The 17185-nt window shown below is 37.4% G+C and overlaps 1 protein-coding gene across 1 annotated transcript in view; it reads left to right on the top strand.

The window, feature by feature from the left end:
- LOC145738810 (protein qui-1) overlaps positions 1 to 17185 on the top strand; it is a 294747-nt gene that overhangs the window by 254787 nt on the left and 22775 nt on the right. The window contains exon 24 of the mRNA XM_081993876.1: positions 3040 to 3396. Within this exon, the coding sequence (XP_081850002.1) occupies positions 3040 to 3396 (357 nt within the window). The remainder of the gene's footprint in view (positions 1 to 3039; positions 3397 to 17185) is intronic.

The following is a 17185-nucleotide window of genomic DNA, read 5'->3' as shown; positions in this document are numbered from 1 at the left end:
TTCTGAACTGCTTTTAAGACATGAGAATTTGAAATTTTGAAAGCTTTGAAACTGGTTTAGAAGCATAGGGAAGCTTTTAGACTGCCTTGACATTTTGTGAGATATTCTAGACTAGTTGAAGATTATTTGGAAGCGTTTAGCTAGACAGCTAGACTGTTTCGGAAGGCTTTAGACATATTTTGGAGTTTCTGGAGTGTTTTAAAACCTTTTAGACTACTTTAGAAGCATTTGGAAGGTGTTTGGGCAGTTTAAAGAGCCTTGAAGGTTCTGAACTGCCTTTAAGACATTTGAAACCTTATAGACGGTTTTAGAAACTTTTGGAAGCTGCTTTAGAAGCAAACGGAAGCTTTTGAGAGTTTCTAAATAAATTGAAAAGCATTTGGAAGCTTTTAAACTGTTCTAAAAGCTTTTAGTTACTTTTATAGTGTTTTGGAATGTTTTTATATTTTTTTAGACCTTTTCAGGAGTATTTGGAAATTTTTTGGTCAGTTTAAATTTGTAAATTGATACTTAAACATTTTGCAATATGTTTTTGTCATTCAGAAGCCTTCAATATCTCAATATAGCCATTTTTTGTCAAAGCAGTTATTAGTTTAGTTTATTTTTAAAAACTTGAAAAGCTTGTTTTGTAAAAAACTGGTTTAACTAGTTTTACAAAAATAGCAGTAAATAAGCACAAAAAACTAAAATAATCACAAAACTAAGAAAAAAGCAAAAAAAGCATTAACAAAATCTGTCAAATGACGCGTTTTTGCATAAATCGTTCACATTAGATGTCAAAGGTTGGTTGCTTTTACTATTTACAAAAAACAAAATTTCTAGAAATCCGGACTCTAGTTATAACTATTGTCACAACAGTGTTCAGCCAAGCGTAACTCGGTTATTTGGAAAAATATAAAAAAGTGTAAGAGGGGAAAGTTGCAGGAAATTTCATCCTTAACAAGATTGCATTAGGGTACTACCCTAAAGGGCTTCCTCAGAAAGATATTTTCGAAAAACTGTGTTATCACACAAAAAGCACCAAACTAAAAGACTATAACCAAGTTTAAATAGGAGTTACCCGGTTATTCAGAAAAATATCAAAAAAATATTTATGAAGAGAAAGTTATAGGACATTTTATCCTCAACAAGATTGCGTTAGCACTTTGGCCCTAAAAGGTTTCCTCAGGGAGATATTTCCTAAAAACTGTGTCAAAACACGAAAAAGTGTTTAAAAAACGACCCTAGACAAGTTCAACTCGGCAATTTGGAAAAATATCAAAAAAGTGGTTGTTTTTCAATTTAACTCCACAGTGTTATATATTTTTAAAAAGATAATTTTTAGCTTATTCCAAATCTGCATAAATAAAGGGTGTTCAATTTAAAAAAAGTATGTTTGGTTCATATCTTAAAAACGATGTGCTCCAGAAAAAAACGGATTAAATATTGTTACGGTTTGGGCCTACTATGCTCGATACTGCTGAACGAGCACTCAATTCGGGATGAAATCGAAGCGCCGCAATATCTGGCCGGGCGCGTGTTAAAGTAGCCCACAGTTAGAAAGCGACACACCTAGAAGCATCTCAGACGTTCGACGCAAATCGCGAAGCGATTTGTCTAGAACGTGGTTTACCGAATATAAAAGAAGCGGTTTCAGACGGTAGGAGTAGTAGTAAATTTGGGAACGCGGTAAAGTTTAAATAATGGAATAATTGTGGAATTGTAGTAGTGTTTTTTTTAGTAGCTGAATTAATTATTGTACGGAGTGTAATAAAATTTAAGTGTAAATAAATTTATTAATTGTTGAGTTAAATTGAGTTTGTGTAAACCCACGGGAAAACCGTAACAATATTCTACGGTATATTTTCTATGAGAAGTAATTTTTAGCTTTTCTGCGTCACTAATGGTAAAGAATATACGAGGGTGGTTCCAAATTGTCATATTTTCAAAATCACCCTGTAGATCAGAAATGGGGACAGCTGTGGAAGATACGACTGCTCCTTTCACGAAAATCTAGCACAGGTTTGCAAAAACCGCATTGCTCTACCTTTGCTACTTTTGCAGATACCCCGTAAAACTATCGAATTTTAGACACCCTGTAAAAGGAATTGTCTGACATACTTAATCTTCTGACACCCAGGACTCAAAGTAATGCCATAGGGACAATGTAAACTTATACAGGTTACAGTTGAAGGTCATACTGATTTGACTCAAATTTGTTTGTAAGTAGATCAGTTAAAATTATACAAAAATATTATTTATTTCAACCTGAAAAAGATTCTTTGTGTCTTTGTAAAGTTGTTTTACCACAATAACAAGATTTTTTTGTCAAACGATAAACAACGTCAAAGTAACTTGAGACGATCGAGAGCAGAAACAGCAAAGCATACAAATTTTGTGTCTTTTTTTAAAAAAAATGCCCGAATCACCTGTCTGTACCACTTGCAAAACTGTCTGTTTCAACAAATTAAAAATAAAAAACATTTTTCTCATAAATTCAGAATTGTAACAATACCACCTCCTTGCATAAAATTTAATTTACTTTCGTATAAAGTTTTGGTTCACGTTCATAAGCTTGTTTTCGTTCAAAGGTCTTGTCGGTTCTATTTAGAAGACATTATTATTATTTATTTACATAGTCAAAGCTAAATTTATATTTTAAACAAATAGTAAAGTATCATATACACGCGTAATTAACGAAATGACGGATTAAAATAATTATATAATTCAATTACATTTAACATAATAATATATCGAGTTGGATAGGGATATGCATACCATGCTGTGAATATTTTACAGCCAAATTAATACAATACAAGCAATAATAGTTTTGGTTTGCTCTTCTCATCATCAGACTAATTCAACAAAAAAACATGATTATCCCCGTAATTATTAAGCGCCCTTCTAATGATAAGTCAACACCCTAAAGCTCTAAAAAGCGAGAATTCTGTCAGAGTTTTTGTAATTGCTGTACGCCTGGTTTTGGCTTATAAACCCTTTTTGTTCCTGTCAGGATAATCTGCGTATATCATATAAAGTGACTGAAAACAAATTTTCCAGCGTCATTCCGTCGCAATAACGGCAGTTTTTGTGCTGATGGATTCCAGCAGAATCATTTCGAGCGACCTTAATGACACTATTTACATATGGCACGCTGATAATGGAACTGTTCTTCAGTCCTATTCGGGTCCCAGTAATGGCGTTCTGACCACAACCAATATGAAGTACGCTTTGGCTACGAATAGAGATACCACTTTGAAGATTTGGTCTATCGTAAAGGACGATGAAAGATATTCTGTAACACATTCTGAGGAAATTACCTGTTTTATTGTTACTATAGATTCCCAACATGTCATCACTGGATCTAAAGATATGTCTTTGAAAGTTTGGCAAACAGCGGGGGGAAAGCTATCACAGGTAAGTGCTTTTCATAAATTATTTACTAATTGGAAAAATTCTGGAATAAAGTTTACTCGCTCTTACAAATAATCAAATTCTTTCACACAAAACAAAGTATTCCAGGAACAACAGAAGGTTAATGATTAACATTTAGTTTATTTAGCTAAAGCATTAAAGTCACCAAGTTTTCCAACAGGAAGCTTATCACAGATTTCCGAAAAGTTTCTATATTTTCAATGGACTTAAGTTGACTAGAAAGGAGTTGATTACTTTATTTTAAGGCTCCTTTTCAAGAGAGGGTAATTGATTTTGAGGAATTCTCAATCAATTCTCCCCTTGCTCTTCTGACTAAAATAAGATTGTTATCATCCATGTCCATGTTAAGCATAACAATGTGTTCTGGTGTTTTTTAAGAAACATTACTAGAGACATGTAATATAGAGATGGTATTGTAAGTATTCCTAGTTTCTTAAAATATGGCTTACAGGATGTTTGTGGAGATAAGTTTTCTGTACAATTCAAGATGAACCCCAAAAAACAAACTGTACGCATCCAAAGTAAAAAAGTTTTAGAGTTTGAGTTAAAATGATATCTCTTATCCGTCGGAGAAGTCACAAAGACTGCTTAACTTTACACATAACCTATCAACTTGATCATTTCAACGCAGTGCTGTGTCGATATAAACGTCTAAAAATTCTACACTATCGGTAGAACTGATTTATGGTTGACATTTTTAGAAGCCACTTTATCAATGGTTTTAACAAAGTGTAGAAGTCGGGTCTTGTCTGAATTCAGGGTTAATGAGTTTTTATTACACCATTATAGCACCTCTCTGAGTATTTGGCAGGATGCAGTAGACAGTTGACTGTTGGATGGTTTACCGACAATAACTGTGGTACCATCCACATATTAACATATTTTTCCTCTTTCTAGGGCTGCATTTAAATCATCCACATAAAAAATTAAAAGTAATGATCCCAAAATTGAACATTGGAATAAGCCCTGATTTCCAGTGACAGTACATTCGTATGTGACATAAACGTTCTGTTTTCAGAAGTTTTTTTTTAGATAGACTCAGAAGTATCATTTGCATATGCTTGAACTACACCGGGGTCGATCTTTGTCGGTTTTGAGACGTAAGAAAAGTCCTTGTCCTTGAAAACGACGGAGATAAACTCAAAAAATTTCATTTGTGTACGCTAGAACTACACCGGAGTTGATCTTTGCTGGTTTTGAGATGTAAGGAAGCAATAAGGCAAATTTTAACCACTAACGAGCCCAATTCAGCAACCAATGAAGTCCCAGCGGACGCAGATAGACTCAAAAGTTCATTTGCGTACGCTAGAACTACACCGAAGTCGATATTTGCCGGTTTTGAGACGTTGGAAAAAATAAAATAAATTTTGAACACTAACAAGCCCAATTCAGCGACCAATGTAGTTCCAAAGGACGCAGATAGACTCAAAAGTGTCATTTGTGTACGCTAGAACAACACCGGAATCGATTTGCCGATTTTGAGACAAATTTTGACCACTCGTGCCATTATTAATGACTAGGATGTGGCCTCAGATAAGCGGGTCAAGCAAGACTACTTGCTTTTTACCCTCCCATCGCTGTAGACCAAAAGGAGAGGTCCGGAAGAAGACTCCGTTAACAAAACTGATAGTACCCTTTCGGGAAAATCAGAGTTGCAACGACGTCTCCTGTCCTGGGTAAGGAGGCTGACAACGGGGCTCTTCTGCGCTCTTCTTGTCTTTAAATCTTCGTCAGCTGCTCACCCTGGTGGAAGTCTTGGCATATTCTTGGATGTTCAAATGGTTAGTTGGCTAACGATTCTTGCATCCAAGAATATTTGTGAGGAGTTGGATCGGAGGTGAGGAGGTTGATTTTCTTACCCTGTAGCCTTTTGGGCAGGCGGGGAGAAATCTGGAAGGTGTAACCAGAGCCCGGTTAGCACCGAGTTAGCTACGGATAGGTTCTACCCAAGTTTTTAGAATAAATTCTTGCCAGCCGGAGGGAAAATCAGTGAGGGGGGTCTCCTTTTTCTTGGTTTATTGGTCCTGGCTGTCATCTGAAACTAAAAACAGAAAAATATTAATATTAACTTTACCTCAAAAGAAGTTGTGTCAAGATCGAGAGTCTTGGCCGTTTGTGGGCGGCTTCCATTTCCGGGTCATAGTCCCTGGCGTTCCTTATGAGTGGATTCTGGTGTTCCGCCATCCTGTCAAAGAACTTGCGTGCGTGTTCTTTGATCTTCTCTGTCGCTGTCTTGTATTGGAGACCTCTGGTGATGGTGTCGTTTCTGACATACCACGGGGCGTCGATGGCTCATCTTATCGCTGTGTGTACCACTACTTGAAGGCGTTTCAAGTGGGTCTTCGCTGCATATCCCCAGGCTGCTGAGGAGGTTGGGTTCCGGTCGGAGTTTGCGACGCTTGCTAAGTAGAAATTCAAATAGAAAGGTGTCAATTTTTCAAGTCATATTTTAAGTTTCAAATGATAAAACATGAAAAATACCTTGTTGTCCAAGTTTTCAAATCAATTCTCCAGTCTCAAACAAAAAATTTAATTTCCTATTTGGTCGAATTATCAACTTTTCAAGTCATATTTTAAGTTTCAAATGTCAAACCATGAATAATGCCTTGTTGCTCAAGTTTTCAAGTTAATTATCCAGCTTGAATCAATAAAACATAAAAATTCTCTATTTGGTCAAATTATCAAATCAATATTCAGTGTCAATCATCAGTGAATTCTATCAATCTATTTACTTTTCAAATCATCTTTCAACTTTCAAATGTCAAAACATAAAAAAGTTTTCCAGCCAAATTTCCGAGAGAAAAGAGAGAAAATATAAAATTTCACATAAAATGGTAAATATCTCAGGAACGTATATAGATAGATATACGACATTATACATAAAACATGTCTAGAATTCGACGTAGGATACGAAAATGCAAAAGTATACATGGTGTCCCATTTAAAATAAGCAATTTGACATCTACAACAGTAAGATACAAATATTTTTCAAATATAGCACGCAAGTTATCTTAATTTCAAGATTTCAAATTTCTATAAATATTTGATCTTAAGAAACTTTTAATTTCTGTTCAACTAAATTATAATATAAATTGTGTATGATATAATCACAGATGTGACACAGAATTCAAAGTATAAGAGGATATTTTATCTAGGTTAATGAAAAAGTTTTTCAAGCCAAATGAAACTTCCACTCACTTATTTTGCGGGCATTTTCAAATACTATACGACGAGTTTGTTTTTAAATACTTGCAGATTTGTTAATAACAGTTCTACATACATTTATAGAATGAAAGGTGAACAGTACTTAAAGTTGGAAAACGTGGTTTAGGCAAACAAATTATATTCTAGCATCTGCACTCTGCTGTGTTATTTAATTCTAAGTGGGATTTTAACCGAGGTATTTAAGGTAAACCTCAAAATCACTTCCCAATCCGACGCTGGTTCTCCTCTGTTTTTAATATATATTAATGAATTTTCTATAAACTTCCCTTCCCCAGGGGTTTAGCACCGTCTGCCTTATTAATAACGAAGATGAATCAAGCTGTCGCAAAACCGCAATTAGAGCCTTTTTGTTTTAACGATCTTAACTTTTACGGATTACTACCGACCGCCAATCGCAACAGAACAAAAATACGTTAATTTTGTGTGCCGAATTACCTAGGTATTTCAAAACCACACCACCGGATATATTATTGTACTCCTAAATGGAAATCATTACGTTTCGCGTTTCACCAAACCAAGATTAATGTAAATTCTGCTTCGTCGTTTTTAGTATGTCCTTCCCACAACAAGTTTTTGTTTGCTTTTATGCGACCATCAATTTATCGGAGGACGTCAGTATGGAATTTATTTTCTGTAATTGCCTTGTGTGCCGATGTTTTCTTTAAAAAGTAGTGGCACAGTTTTCTGATATATTGTGCACAAAAGACATATACTTGGATTTATTGGAAACCAATAACTGTCAATTTATTGTCAGTAATTTTACTTAGTTGTAATAGTAGAGTATTGTTACACTTTACTGGGTTCTTTTTGATAAGTGAGACTTTGAATAAACTCAACAAACTTTATTGACTAAATACACAACAATTTACAACACTAGAAATCACTTTTAAACCACTTTTACTACTTCGTTCTTTGCTTTATCGCACCACTGTTATTTCACAACCCCTGTCTGTCGGCTCGGTCGGTTTATCCAGATAGCGTCATTCTGAAAGTTCCAAGATGGCGGATTCCTTCCTCTGTATGGACTTAGCTTAACTACTTTTGGTTTAGATCTTGCTGAAAGTTGAATTCGGTAAACTAGATCGTTTATTTTCTTCACTATCTTGTATGGTCCTTCCCAGGGTCGTTGTAATTTTGGGCTCAATCCTTTCTTTCATCTGGGTTGATACAACCATACAGCATCCCTTTCCTTGTAATTGCCAACAGCTGGTCTGTGGTCCAGTCTCATCTTCATACGGTCGCTGTTTGGTTTTACCTTCTCTCTCTCAAGTTCCTGAATTGTGCTTGATCCTTTCTGTAACAAACACTAGTCACACCGTTTACACCATTCCTCAGCGTCCTTTCTGAAGTTAATCCAGTAAAATCGATCTCTTATTCTAGCCAAAGTCTGGTTTACTCCAAAGTGTCCTCCTCCGCGACCATTTTCGAGTAATTAAGTCATCTCGCAGGTGCAGAGAATCCCATTGTAGCCAGTAACTCTTTACTGTTGGTCCATGTCTGGAAATTTCTTGCCAATCCGGTTTCAAATCTTTCTCCAACCATGTTCTGATTACTTTCAAATCAGGGTCTGAGCGCTGTCCTTTTATTATATCTCCCTTAGAAACGCTGCTCTTCACTCTTTTCGTAGCCTCAAATTCTGATGTCCTGATTTCGTCGGCACTGCGGGTTTGGAGAACGAGACAGCGGTCTGCAATTCCTGCTTTAATGGCCTTTGCGTCCACAGTTGTAACATTTTATATCTTCTCTAGATGGAGAGTGACTTCTTCTGCTATTGTCGCCTTTTCGCAAAATTTCATCCAGCTTTTTAACAATCAAATTCAAGGTAGAATCTGCTTGGTCTTGGTCATCCGAAAATTTTACTTCCCGCACTTTTTCCCTTTTGTAGAGATGTTCTTTGCGGCTGCAAATTCTAAGCTGTAGACTACGGCATCAATCAAGTTCCTAAAACGGCCAAGGCGAAGCGCCTGTCGTAAATCTGCTCCTCTGACACCATCTGTAAAATTTTGGACAGCGATCTGGTTCAGAAACTCTTCCGGTGCTTGTGGATAGGCCAGTCGAATTAATCGCTCAATCTCAGCTCCAAATTCTTGCAGAGTCTCTGATGACCCTTGGGCTCTACTCTTCAATTGGCTCTTCAAAGTATTTATTCCCGTATCTTAGTTCCAGCGCGTTTGCAAGGGAATAGTAATCTCCTTGTTTACACTCCGGGATGTTCTGGAGTATTTCGAGAGCTTTACCACGTAGTGCCAGAACAAACTCGGTGGTTTTTTGATGTTCGGTCCACCCATTGGCCACGGCGGCAGCCTCAAACTGCTTCCTGTATAACTCCCACGACATTTCCCCGTCAAACTTTGACACCTAACAATTCATTGTCGCATCCGGTCGAACTTTCGGGCAGTTTTCTATCGGAGATACCTCGACTAACTTCCTCGATTCCTCGCGAACACTCATGACTTCCTTCCATAAAGTTGCAATCTCTTGTCCTAATTGAGTTTGCATTTGTCCAACTTTGTGATCCACCTCTTGTGTGATCAACAAAATATTTAATTACTCTAGAGAGGGCCTAGGAAGCTTGTCATTAACTATTAAATTTATTTTGTACGTCTAATTGGCTCATATTATATAAAATAATGGGACGCCATTACTTGCATTAGGGGAAGTAACTCTTGCGGTTGCTAGTAATGGGTTTGTGACACTGCGGTTTGCACAAGTGAGTAATATTGTAGATTAGCCATATTTGGCTGAACCTTTTTCAAAAGTTTACCGATGTTGACATAATAGCGCAATATTGCCAAGAGGAAGAGATGAAAGTAACAAGTACCTTCCAAAAACGACACTACACAAGGAGATCCCCACACGAGCGTGACCAAAATATAAAATATAATAATAAATTCAAATCAACTATATCTTAATAAACGCAAAATACAGAAAGAACAGAAAGTCAGTCAAGACCTGGATGCTGACGTCTCATCGGATCACAATCCCTTAGTGGCTCAGATGCACATTCAAACTCAAGAGAACTCCAAAGATAGGAGACACTCAGATAAATGTAAAACACTTAAAGAACTAAGAAGTATGGAATGTATTGCAAATTAGAATTAACAAAAATCTAAAAACACTTAAATCACCTTTATTGGAACCCTCAAAAGATCTTAATCTCATGGATAAGAAGAGGAACTAGGAATGAAGAACTACAACGAGTACCTCGCATAAAAATCGGGAAAGGAAAGAGAGATTATTACAAGAAACATGTGCAGAAATTGAAGAGTGACAAGCAACATTATTAACAAGATAATTGTAATTTACATAAAAAAGTCAAAAAACTGGCACCAGAAAACAAAAATAACTCAATACACTGTACGACAACAACAGAAAAATAACTACCAAATTGTGAAACAAAAACTGGAAATATGAAAGAACTACATTACACAACTCTACGAAGATGAGAGACGGCAAAGTAAATGTGAAAATATATAAGGGGAATTGGGATCGAACATAACTGAAGATGAAGTGGTATATGCAATAAATATGCTAAAGAACAATAAAGCAGCAGATTCAGCAAATTCATATTCTGGTAGAATTAATCAATACAGTATACAGAACAGGAATATTACAGAATGAATGGTTGCTATCAACATTTATAACTCTTCCAAATAAGAAAAATGCCAAGCAGTGTTCTGACTATCACACAATAAGCTTAATGTCACATACACTGAAGATCCTTTTAAAAGTGGGCCATAATAGAAGATTCAGGAAGCTTGACATAGATATCAGCGATACACAATTTGGATTCCGGAAAGGCTTAGGAACAAAGGAAGCACTGGTTGCGTTCAATGTTCTGTCACAAAGATGCTTAATCGGGAATCACGATCTACACGTATGCTTTATAGACTACAGTAAAGCTTGTGATAAAGTAAAACACGCCCATTTCATCGACACATTAGTAACGATAAGAATAGACCTCAGAGACATAAGAATAATTTGAAACCTGTACTACGGTCAAAAAGCAGTCAAATAAGAGTAGAAGACATAACATCAGAAGATAAGAGGTGTCAATGGTGTATACTTTCGCCAATCCTATTTAACCTGTACTCAGAAAAAAATACTAGTGTTAAGTAAGTAAGTTTGTAAAAAACAAACAAAAATTTAATTAAAGAGGAAACAAGAATAAAATAGAAAACATATTTAAATAATGAAATAAAGAGTTTCATCACAAAATTTACTTACATGTTAAGGCTCGTGAAGACAAATGCACAGCAAGCTTAATGTGCTCAACTTAAAGTAAGCAGCTAAACGCCTGTAAATTTCTGCGGCATGTGTGGACAGTTTGGGGGTAATTATGCTGAAAAACAAATACCTGAGCTCTGGAGGCAAAGATGCCCACAGGACGGTAAAGCACAACTGTACTATAGGTTCTAGTTAGTAAGTAGCCAGCATCTTATTTGTGTCTACCTTTATCTATTGCGCCGATTCAGCCAGTTTGGTACAACAAAGTACTTCTTACAGCTTTCCTCCTGCCTCGACTCTACAGAATTAACTGCCATATCAAGTCACATTAATTATACAGTGGTTTTTATCCCGGTCCCGTCTTGACGGATTGGTCAGATTACACCGACCCAAAATCGTTAAGACCGATTAGTCTCACGGGCAGCTTGTTACGCGGCTTCTACATCCACATCAATACGCTTATCAAAGTGGTAAATCGACGGAAACTGCTCTCCATCATCTTGTCCGTAGAGTTGAGAGGGCTCTTTCGAGTAAGAGCGAATCTCTTGCTGCGTTCTTGGACATAAAGGGAGCATTTTACAACACGCCCTTCGACGTCATCTGCAGAGCCTTGGCAGGACGGGACGTAGAGTCTTGCCTGCTAGAGTGGATTCGTTGCATCCTGTCACAAAGAAGCGTTTAAGCAGGAATGCACGGTAATCACAGCATAGTTATTGCCGCTCGAGGCTGACCACAGAGCGGAGTTCTCTCTTCTCTGTTGTGGAGCCTTGTGCATAGGCCTACGCGGATGATCTAGTCATCTTTTGCTGTGGAAGCAGTTCCAAATTGCGTGGTCCCATGGCTAGGCCCTTACGTAAAACGGATAACTGGTGCCAAGCAGTTGGTTTAAAAATAAATCCAAAAAAAGCCAAACTGATGCTGTTTAGTCACAAACGTAACCAAGAAACACGACCGGAGATTAAACTCTCTGCTACTGTACTCAATTACTCCGAGGCAGCGATATACCTTGGTATTCACCTAGATACAAAACCGTTATGGAGAGCACATACTCTACAGAGCCAGGAAAGCAATGTGTGCACTGTGAACGTGCAGGAGTGCTTTTGGTGGTACCTGGGGTCTTAACCAGATGGTCCTCAACTGGCTCCACTGTGCTTTTACTATTAGACCCATTTTGACGTATGGGACCATTGTCTGAACCATCTACAAGCGAGTACGTACGGACACTCGCGCTTGTGGTACTGGGCTACCGAACGGTGTCCGATTCTTCTCATGCTCGGTGACCCTATGTTCCCGTTACTATCGGGAGCCTTCCAGCCTCTTCAGGGTCGCCCTCCCTGGTCACAAAGACTGGGGGAGCAATAGGATACCACCGATTATGAAACTTCACTGACAGATCCAAAACGAATGAACGCGCTGGAGCGAGTGTCTTTGCTGACTCGGGTCAGATCAGAAGACATATAGCTCTGGGACAACATTCTACTGTGTTAGACAGTTTACAGGCAGAAATATTTGCAATTTTGTCCTGTGTGCTCGAAGTGTTGTCCAGTTTCCAAATTGGACGGAATATTAAAATCTGTTCAGACAGCAGGGCAGCCATTTAAGCACTCACCGCGCTGAGAAGGTCAGCTTCCGGCTAGTGCTGAAATGTATAACAATCCTCGAGACATTGTCGTTGGAAAAATCTGGGTGCCAGGATATTCTGACGTTCCTGTTAATGAGGAGGCAGACCGTTTGGCTAGATTCAGCGCACAAGAGACGCCCATTGTCGTTGGAATATCAAAGAGCTTCTTGTTCCATGGAGGCCTTGGCCATGCAATTGTTTCACTGCCGCTAGGTTGCCGCTCCAGACTTGAGACAGGCCAAGAAACTCATAAGTAACCCCAAAGCTCTGAAAACTTAACAACTACTAAGATTAGACAGAAGCAATCTAAGAACGGGAACAGGCTTATTGACCGATCATTGTCACCTGAGACGACATCAGTCTCTGCTGGGTGTTGCTGAGGACTGTGCGGTTGCTGGGTCTTATGCCCCAGCAGGCTAGTGGCCTTCATAAAGGACACTGGGCTGCTGTATCTCCCATACCGTAACGGACCCATATAGGAGGCCTATACGTTTTCGAGGCCAAAAGCGCCTGAGGGTGTGTCTTCCTCATTCATTCATTCACCGTCACATTTTTTTGTCCGAACCTACATTCTCTTATCATGTCTTTATTTTACACATAATCATGTATGTATATTAGCTGAAGAGATATGTTTCTACAAATTATATATGAAGAACAGTGCAATTTATAAATTTTTCTGTCTGCCTCATAGGACTTCCATTATTAAGGTGTGCTAACATGCCCATTAACTAATATGATGCTTCTAATGAATCAAAAGGTTTAGAAGTTTGGGATTGTATAAGTTAAAATGGGGAATAAACTAATCGACAAACTTACAGAAAAGTCCATTCATTATCATTATTACTGAAAACACAAATTGACAGGTTTATATCAACACACTTCATACACATCATATTTTATACTTTCCTTATCCGTCTGTATAAGAAAAAATAGGTTTACACTATTGTTTCAAAGAATTAAGATTCAGCCATAACAAAGCACCGAAGAAGAGAATGTTTTGCGAATAAATTAAGTCTTCAGAATCTGTTCGTATTTTTCATTACTAAGCCGGATCCAGATACTTGAATGCTGAAGTTTGAATGCTGTTTTGTGGGATCCTTATCGAAACTTTCCAACTTAGTTCCTCAGCCTGCAGAAAGTTAAATGTTTGAATCCTAATTGCTGTCGAAATAAAAGCAAAGCATAAAGAATTCAAAGTGCGATCGTAAATTAGCGGATAAAATAAACGATAAGTAAAAAAAACTTTTGATTTTTTTGAAATGAATGAAAAAAAATTTGAAAGATGATGTTATTCTTAGTTGCAACTTATTTTGTATGATTGAGTCTATTAGAGAGACATTAATTAGGATCGAATTCCTAGAAGCCAAACATACTATGTATCTTCTCACAGTTGGGATTTACACTTGCATGAATATACTATATTAAATTGCTAATAAAATTCAAGAAGAATAAGAAAATTTCGTGGTAACTTACTCGAAGAACTCTATCGTACTTTCGACGTTGACTAGCCAACCATACAAGTTTCAATTATGACCGGCTATGAAAGCGTTCAGCATCTTTCTAAAGATAATTTATTAGTTAATTGATTAGAACTTCGATACTGAATAAATACAGGCTATGCCAGATGTTCTGGAACGGTCTACTTTTTTTTACTAGTTGGAATGTTGCAAAGATCTAGAGAATGCTAGAGAATCTATTTCTTGATAGTTGTTTAGAATTTTTAGGACCTAAATCTTCGGACCAGTGACAAAGACCACCTTTTTCATATTGTTATTATGTTTTTAATCGTTTTCTTCCAAACATTCTATAATCAGCAGTTAGGGGTTGACTAAATTACCTGTTAACATCAAATTAGAAGGTGAATTAGGAATGATCATTCAAAATAGTCTAAGCAGGTTGACATTTCGGGTCAAATATCTATGATGTGTCAAGTCGCATTTCAAGTTTAATAGAAGATGGTTAAATTAAACAAAATGAAACTAGTAACATTACTCATGATGGTCAGATATGATGATAAGATATTATCATCTTCAAGCACGAGAAATATATTCAATAATGCGTTCCCAGATCGAGAACTCATATCTGCATCTACTGTACACATTTCTCATCCTTAATCCACCTAATTGGACTTTATCAGGTATTTTAGCCAACAATGAAACCGGTTGTTCTTTGCTAAAAGTTTTTACTTAGATTGCGAGAAACTGGCTGTGAAAAACTTGATTAAACTGATTAGGAATTTTGGAAGAACCTAAGAACTGAATAAAATCATTACCGATCAATTTAAAAAAAAGTCCGAAGACCCAAAAATTTGAGTGACAATCAAGAAGATTTTTAAACCTTACGTGAAATTCCAAAATTCCATCTTGTGGAAAAAAGTAACCTGTTTCGGAACATTTGGAATACCCTGTATTGAAACATATTTTGCTCTATAATGTTTTTAAGTATTTTCCGTACAGTCTGCTCATTGTACTGGCATTGGAAATGGATCTATAGTTTGAACCGTTGTCTCTTCTTCCTTTTTAAGAAAGCGTGTTATCCACATCTCTTTCCAGCTAGATGGTATTTCTTCACTGTTGATGTATCTGGTGAACAGTTCCTCCAGTTTGTTTGTCATTCGTCAGCAGGCATTAGAGTTCGAATCAGATGAGAAAAGGCCACCGCATCATCAATGACGCAGTTTTTAAAACTATTTCTTTCTCCTTCTACAGTTGCCGTCGCATTGGATATAATCAGAGGCGTCCTATTAAAATATTCCCGAAAATATATTGTTAAGCGGTCAAAAAGCCACTTGGCAACGTAGTACGGTTTTTACTTGGACACAATTAAAACAGATGCGGCAGCGGCCAGGGACATTTGGACCTTTTTATATGCTTTTACTAGCCGGCACTCTAAACGGTGTTGCCAAGTTTAAAAAAATGTAGTGGCGGACAGGGGGACTTAGGGGGTTAGGTTAGGTTCCGTTTTAGTCTGGTGTTTTGGTTGTATTGTTGATGGTCGCAGTTGAAGTTCACATAGTGTTATGAATAAAAAACGTTATTTTGTCAAAATGTCTTTCAAAAAGGTTGGAAAGAAAGGTGTTATCATATACAGCCAAGGCCGTGAAATCGTCAGTAACGTCTTACAATTTATGAAGAAAGAAGCAGAAGGAGTTTCCATTCCTTTGAAAAACTTGTTGTCTTTTATTTTCTTTATTAAAAACGACGAAAATGTTTCATTTTACTGATAAAATAATAGCACGCCACTGACTGGCTGCAACAACTTGGAAAGTAACGAGAGCAGCAATATTTAAAGCGAGACGTACAGAGATCGTGACATCATCGTTTGATGACGCCTGTGGCCTTTTCTTAGCTGATTCGAGCTCTACTTCTGGTCCAGAGGCTTTTTATTTTTTAAGCTTGTGATGGCTTGTTCTACTGTATTTTCATCCACAATTACATGATGTTCTTGCATAATGTATGGTGTGGGTGAGCGTGTGAGATATTGGACTCTTTTAGTTCCCTAGAGTAGTGCTGTTTCCACTGATCTATCTGAATTAGTTGAATATTTATTTTGTTTGTATTATTTTGTTTTAATGTTCTGATCAGTTTCCACGCATCCGATGATCTTTTTCCGCCAATATAGTTGTCAACTTCTTTGCATTTTTCCCCCATGATTCGTTCCTTGAATTTCGCTTCTTCTTGCTCATATAAGTTATGATCATTTGAACTTCTAGTTTTGAATTCCATGTTATATTGGCGTTTTTACTCCAGACCTTTTTTCCTATACGAAGGGCTTTATGTGCCGCACAGTGCTGATAGCTATTTGTGCCAACTCTATTCTTCTGACTACTCTAGTATCATTTACTTGCCAGTTAAGCTCGGTTCTCATGTATCCGGAATTATTACGGAGCGCGGGGTGCGGAACGTGCGGAATGAATGCTTTTTACGCACGGAAAACGCCTTGTGGTTCACATGTGACGAGTAACACAGCTGCGGAATGGTTGACGGAATAGTGTTAATCACCTGTTGTTTTCATTCGATTGGCAATCTCAAGCCAAGCCTTCCTCAAGGCATTATTATCTTTGTGTTGAGGGTGCTTAGAATCCCACAAAATGGGGTAACTTTGGACAAAATCAATTAGCGTAGTCTTAAAATCGTTTTCGTTCATCTCCACGGACATATTTGCTTTGCTGTTTCTGTTTTGTTTTCTGTCCCTGTCATTAATGTCAATAATGTCATGATTACGACGTTTACGCGCGGAAAATATCAAAATATGCAATCCGGTCCGGATAGACGGACAGAACGCTTACGGAAGAACGATGATTGGCTGAACGATTTTCCGCTGTCCGCATTCCGCGAATGTTCCGGATTCATGTGAACCAAGCTTTAGTGTCTTGATTAAGAATTATGTAATCGATGATACTTTTGAATCCCCTAGTATTGATGCCAGGTATATTTGTGTTAGAAAAATCCCTAATCCCTTACAGTTTAGTATCTTAAGTTAGTGTACTTCACATGTTTCAAGGAGGTTCTGTCCGTGGTTTAGAGTTTCTTCAACTAAACTGATAACTATATTGCTATCCCCATCACGTCCTACTCTGGCATTAAGATCTTCTAGAAGAATGATTTTCCTCCGATTTTCGAGACTGGTCAAAGTGGTTTCTAGTTGGTTATAGAATTCATCCTTTTCACCAGGTGTTGCGTCATCAGTTGGGGCGTA

This window comes from Ips typographus, linkage group LG16, assembly GCF_016097725.1.
Source record: "Ips typographus isolate SLU linkage group LG16, UJ_Ityp_2.0, whole genome shotgun sequence".
Taxonomy (NCBI): Eukaryota; Metazoa; Arthropoda; class Insecta; order Coleoptera; family Curculionidae; genus Ips; species Ips typographus.
The sequence above is the reverse complement of the archived record's forward strand: the minus strand, read 5'-3'. Positions and strand labels throughout refer to the sequence as shown.